This window comes from Halyomorpha halys, unplaced genomic scaffold (assembly GCF_000696795.3).
Source record: "Halyomorpha halys isolate HHAL.00 unplaced genomic scaffold, Hhal_1.1 Scaffold1028.1, whole genome shotgun sequence".
NCBI classification, from domain to species: domain Eukaryota; kingdom Metazoa; phylum Arthropoda; class Insecta; order Hemiptera; family Pentatomidae; genus Halyomorpha; species Halyomorpha halys.
In genome coordinates this window covers 341,853-348,168 of record NW_027115143.1, presented here as the reverse complement: position 1 = coordinate 348,168, position 6,316 = coordinate 341,853, and the positions used below count along the sequence as shown (strand labels likewise).

Here is a 6,316-nt window from a genome sequence, read left to right as displayed (position 1 = left end):
AATGTTCGGTTCATCTACTTTGCTCAAGTTCCATGCAGTCAGGCCATTATCCATTGTAACGATTGCCTGATAAATGCTAGTGGTTTTTGAATGGAAATATTGACGTAGGGATGATTCTTGCTTGCGGCACACTTCTTCAATATTTATGAGTCCTCGTCCTCCTTCTTTCCTGGATAAATAAAATCTGGATTTGGATGATATGGGATGGTGGACCCGCTCTTGCGTGAGTGTCGTTCTCACAAGCCGATCTATTTCTTGTAAGCTGGTATTTGACCACTGTAATATACCAAAGTTGTTGCTTAGCGCTGGTATGACCCAAGTATTGATGGCCTTGATTTTCTGTTTTCCATAAAGTTGAGTCTTTAATATTTTTCTTAGTCTCATTTTTAACATTATTATTAGCTCTTGTTTCACACCCTTTCGAGCTATTTTGAGGTTCTGCTGGATACTTAAATATTTATATTGTTCTTTGGCTTCTAGGTCCCTGATGCTTTCATCTTCATTTATCAGGTAAGATGACAAACTATGGGTTAGGATCCTTTGATAAACCGAATTTTCAAGATTAATTTCGTAAAATAGCCACTAAAATATATTGACTGCCTAAGACGGGATTGAACCCATGTCCTTCCTAAGTTTATTTTTTAATTTACATCAGACGTCTGATTATAACATGGCAACATGTCATTTTAGTATTTTCATATTACAGTCATTGTTGTATTGGGCGTTTTCAGTTCCATATCAAGCGAGCGAATGATTTTCTACTATTGCTTATGCACCGAGAAAGAGTATTACGTAGTAAATTTGAATATGTAAAATTTTAACCATTAATAACTTATAATATTTAAATTTATATATTTTTAAATTATTTCACTAGGTCAATAAATGGAGTTGATACTAAACCAGATCAATAAATGGACCTAATCCAAACGTTTTTCATTACAGTAATATGTTCATTAATTTTCAATTTGGTTTTCTATCAACACCTAAATAATTTTAGTTAAACAACTACTTGTGACCACGGCAACGTGTATGAAAAGTCTGGAAATGACAAAAAAAAAAAAGTGAAAATATACCTGATGAATCCGTTCGTAGTTGGTTAATTCTATCGATAACAATCGTAAAAACCTAAGAAATTGTTTTTTTTTCCGACATCACTAACACGTATTTGTAGAACCTATAAAAAAATGGTTGAGTACACCATTGGCCTCAAGTCAGCCTCTGCAACGTCGAGCTCTAGTAGTCTAGGCATGCCTATTTTTATTTTTCTGTTCGGACGTCATTCCATTATTTCCTTTAATATTTTTTTTTCTTATTTATGCTGAGCTATATGATAACTAAACAATAGTAAAAACATTAGTACTGTATGAATATAATTCTTAAATGACGTTTGTTGCAAAAAAACTCTTCAAAAATTCCAGTAATGTTCACAACCTGAGGATTCTGATGAATTGAAGAATTCAATAGCGGAATTCTCTTACTAACTTATAATTATACGGAAAATGTTTTATATATTGTACTATTAATTGATCCAGTTTACTATGAGTATTTTCTCAAGAATTATTTTTTTAATTTAAAAAAAATGTATATATTTTTATTAACATTACACCTGGTTACATGGCCATTACAAACTTGGTAAATTTTACTAATGATAACATAATAATCATGGCTTCTTAATAAAAATCATTCTCTGGAATAGGCCGCTGAATGCCGGTTTAACAACCGTTGGCAAGATTGCCACAGTGTTTGGAGCCGGATCCCATTTCGTATTCCTCTTCCTCTTTTTACCTACTTTTACGTCTTTTATTTGAGCAACTTTTGGGGCCTTCTTGAACTTCAGGTCTTCAACTGGAGGAGAGCACCCTGCTGCCTTGGCAACAGGAAGGACGACTTTCATATCCTTTTCCATCCTTTTTTCCATTTCCACTTTCTGAACCTCGTGTAGATCGTCGTAGAATGACCCTTTACCCCATTTGTTCGGGTCGTAGACAGCGGGTTGGTAATTGGTGCCGAATTCATTAATATCGCAGAACTCAATGAGCTTCTCGTAAATGCTGGGATTCCTAAAACTCTTCTTGTTCTGTATTACACTGTTCCAATCGCAATTTGTATTGTTCATCTTGACCATCATCTTCGTTATCTTGTCTTGGAGTTGAGGATCACAGGTACCCTTTGGTTCGGGAAACAAGTTGTTGTCCAAGGCACAGGCATCTTCATCTTCGGCATCCTCTGCTTGGGATCCATTAGACTTAACCTCTTCTTTTTCACTGGATGAATCTTCGTAAAAATCGTCGCAGTAAGAGACCAGCTGTTTCTTGTTTGTAGAAGTTCTTTTCGGTGGTACGTTCTGAATAACTTCAGAAGTTTTACACTCTTCATTTTCTGAGTCGGTGAAGCGATCTTCTACATCCATAATGTCTGAGAACTTATAATGTGAAATTTTTATCACTTGTAAGCTATATTTTTTATACTTTAATGATCCTTGAAAAATCTTTATCATGTGATTACAATTTTTATTATTAATGTAACAGTATAATTATTCTTACATGTGTTATGATTGCACATTTTATTAAATTTCGAGATGTATTCACTCTCTTTATGGGTTGAAATTCCCGAAGGAGGTAGGATACAAAAGGAGAACGAATGCGAAGCTACTTCGCATACTGCCAGGATTATATTTCGTTGGATATAATAAGACTAAGAGCCAACTTTATTAACGCTCTTAAGGAATATCTTGCTAAAAGTCCCATTAAACACTTTTAGCTCCCCTTAACAAAATTTTCGTCAAGATGGAGTCCTAAGTATCGAATCTGTTCAACCGGCAATAACAGAATTAAAGTATAAAGTTATATAAATCAAAAGGTGTAAGGAACACAAATGAAAATATTTAGATTAAGTAAAAATGATTCTGAATATGTAAATGTAGTTAGTAAATATATGTACATAAAGAAAATTATTTAAAATTAAAGTTATGAAAAAATAAGAAAAAAAAATTAACACATCGTTACATAGTTTATAATTGTTTCATGTCGACCCCCCAACAACAGACAAGTCCTAACTTAGCGAAGGTGGGGATCCTATCAGGCAGTTATAGTCACCCAGCAGTTAATGGGCCGATTAAGGAAGTTACTGAGGGCCTCGAAAGGTCGTTAAGAATAAGAGAGGCTTAAACTAGCTAACCATGTTTCCTGACATCATTCTTCAGACCAGCTATAATTGAAACAAAAGAAAAAAAGGACATCGGTATATATATTTTGAAGAAGACATTAAAAGCTGACAGATCCACATCCTGGAACCGCCGGAGACTGAGACATCTGCTGAGGTGCACGGAGACCAACTTGCGCCACAGTTTTTGCGACGGGAGTAAATTACAGAGGAACCCTAACGACCCTGGCTTAGCCCACCTCAGCCCAGCGGCAATTACCTTCTGTTTTCTCTTTATTCTAATTGGCCTTCCTGTGGGGTAATCGTTTTAACCCCTGTCCGTCACCTTATATCCTTTATTGACCTGCTGCATTCCCCTATCGCCCATACTCTACTTTCATTGAATATTTCATCAAGCGTAAAGGCATATTTACTGAATTCTGTCCTGATAGATAAGTACTTTATACTTTTTCTCAATAAAAGCTAAAGTGGGTACTTTACTAAACAGGGTTGTTTCTTTCTATTTTATATTAAAAAACTTTTTTTTTTTTTAATTATTTATTTAATGTAATTTACAACTGTACAAAATAATACAATAGGTAAATATGTAGTATGTTTCATATACACTTGAAAATCTTGTGAAGGGACCACCCATTGGTGGTACTTCAAACATTAATTTAAATTAGAAGCTCCCGTGGCCATCTTCTTTTCAGACACCTCATGAAAAAAAGTTATGTGAAATGGGCAATTAGCCTGCAAATTGAGATTATAAAAAACAATGACATCAATATTGTAGGTCTCCTTTACTATCTGATTCATATTTGTATCAATTGATTTCAATATGACGTAAAAATAGTGTAATAATTAATAAGTAATATATATCTACAGTAATACTTCATAGAATATATTAATAGGAATTCGTATTAGTTACAATATTAGTAGTTTCCTTATCTTGTATTTATATTTTTTTATATTGATTAATTGATTTTTAAAGATGTAATATTTTTTATTATTACTTTAACATTATTAGTTATTTAATGTAGTATCCAAAAAAAAAAAAAAGGCTTAAATATAAGAATAAAAAACTCTCGAACCTTCCCCTAAATTATTTTTTTTTAAATTATTTATTTAATGTAATTTACGACTGTACAAAATAATACAATAGGTAAATATGTAGTATGTTTCATATACACTTGAAAATCTTGTGAAGGAACCACCCATTGGTGGTACTTCAAACATTAATTTAAATTAGAAGGTCCCGTGGCCATCTTCTTTTCAGACACCTCGGAGGATTATCAGGAATTGTTAAGGATGAAAGATTAAGAATTAATAGGTTAGGATGGTTAAGGCGTTTGGAATGAAAAGACGCATATCTGTTTTGGGTCAAATCTGCAACGAATGGGATGTTAAGGTCTTTGTGAATGAGTTTATTTGTGACGTAATAAGGAGCATCAAGGATTTTACGTAGGATTTTGGATTGTAACGATTGGATGCGGGAAAAATTTGATGGTTTGGTGGAGCCCCAGAGCTCAATTCCATATGTCCAAATTGGTCTGATTATTGTAGTGTATACTAATGTTTTGTAGTGATTGGGAAGTTTAGCGTTTGTCTAGTAAGTGTTGTAGCAATCGGAATCTACGGGCAGTTTCTTTATATTAAAAACTTATAATAGCGATCTAAAAAAACCTTACAAAGATAAAGTCACTACGTAAACATACAGTCAACTGCATTCAAACATACTGTCATACAGCATCCAAACTCTCCAAACTTTAAATTATAATGATCTCTTAGTATTCAATATAAAATTAAAGTTTACTTAGTTACTTAGAACAATAGACTCGCGATGAATAGACGACAAGTAATAATTTCGGTATCTTTTGATTTTAAAAAGGCATTCGACCTAGTAGACCATTTTATTGCAAATCCTAAGAAATAAGTTTAAATTTTCTCATAATGCAGAACTCTGGTTTGAATCTTATTTGAAAAATAGAACTCAAGCCGTGATTGATAGTGATGGAACCTAAATTTCTAACAATAGTTTCGGGAGTCCCTCAAGGCTCAGTCCTAGATATGTTAAAGAAGATTACAAGTAGCATATAACCAATGACCAAGGGATTACAACTGTACCTAACGGTACCTCCAGTAATGGAGACAGTATTTGGGTAGGACCAAGGGGTTGGAAGCTATAAAACAAGGTAAAGGAACTCCTACCCTAAGGATTACAGAAGAACTAATGTTAATTTAGTAATGCCCGAAAAGTACTAAACTATACGTTGTAAGATCCTTTTATATTTGCAAGGTTTTAGAGTTAGACACGGGAAAGAACAAAACATCTGTGTTGAGTATTCCATGGCGACCATGGCAGCTATTTTATTGTATTATCTTTTCAAGATTCTTTTAGTACAAGAGGCCTAGTGAAGAAAAAATACCTTTATGTCAGCCCAATTTCTGATTACTTTAATGAAAACTATTTATGATTACTAGTCGAAATTGACGAGTCTGCCAAGTATAGGTGAGGGGATTAAATATGGCTGATTCAAAAGATTAAAAAACATTAATTTTTCCTTTGAAACTCAATATATTTAAAACTACCAACGACACTAGAAAACGTAAGAGAAAATCATTTAAAAGTAAAAATAAATTTGCTAAGATATAACCCCTAATAGAGCAATTTAAGTCCAATAGTTTCCGAGGTGTAGCTTTTAAAAATTTCATAAAAAATGCACTCAAAAATCAGTGGTTAGTGAATTTATTTTGTGGAATCTATTCATATTAAAGATATTTTAATGCACTATAAAGTATTTTAGTATGTTTATCTTCATAAATTGATTTGTAGTAGTTCGGACAAAATTTCATGTGCAAAAGTTATATTCATACGCGAATATCACATTAACTACTACATATACGAAGATACGTGACATAAAGTACTTTATAGTGAATGAATTTGGTTTATTTTGAGTGGTGGCAGACATATGTTCGTCTTATGGTTTCTGATATATATTTTTGAAAAATCAAAAGTTTTATCCTAACCACTAGACATTAACATTTTGTGAATCAGTCAAATATCTTCAATATAAAAAAAAAACAAAAAACTACTCCTATGAAGATAAACGTTATGAACTGCTTTATAGTACATTGTACTAGCTTTAATTTGAATGCTGGCAGACATGTATAC

At 32.9% G+C, this 6,316-nt stretch overlaps 1 protein-coding gene across 1 annotated transcript; it reads right to left on the bottom strand.

The window, feature by feature from the left end:
* Positions 1-1,574: 1,574 nt before the first annotated feature.
* On the bottom strand, positions 1,575-2,504 carry LOC106687926 (SAP30-binding protein). Its single transcript, XM_014432096.2, has one exon. The coding sequence runs from the start codon at positions 2,495-2,497 to the stop codon at positions 1,661-1,663; it is 837 nt and encodes a 278-aa protein (XP_014287582.2). The 5' UTR covers positions 2,498-2,504; the 3' UTR covers positions 1,575-1,660.
* Between the last annotated feature and the right edge of the window lie 3,812 nt (positions 2,505-6,316).

What these genes read in the sequence shown, in the direction of transcription:
- LOC106687926 (XM_014432096.2), bottom strand. Translation starts at nt 2,497, where the DNA reads ATGATAAAGATTTTTCAAGGATCATTAAAGTATAAAAAATATAGCTTA.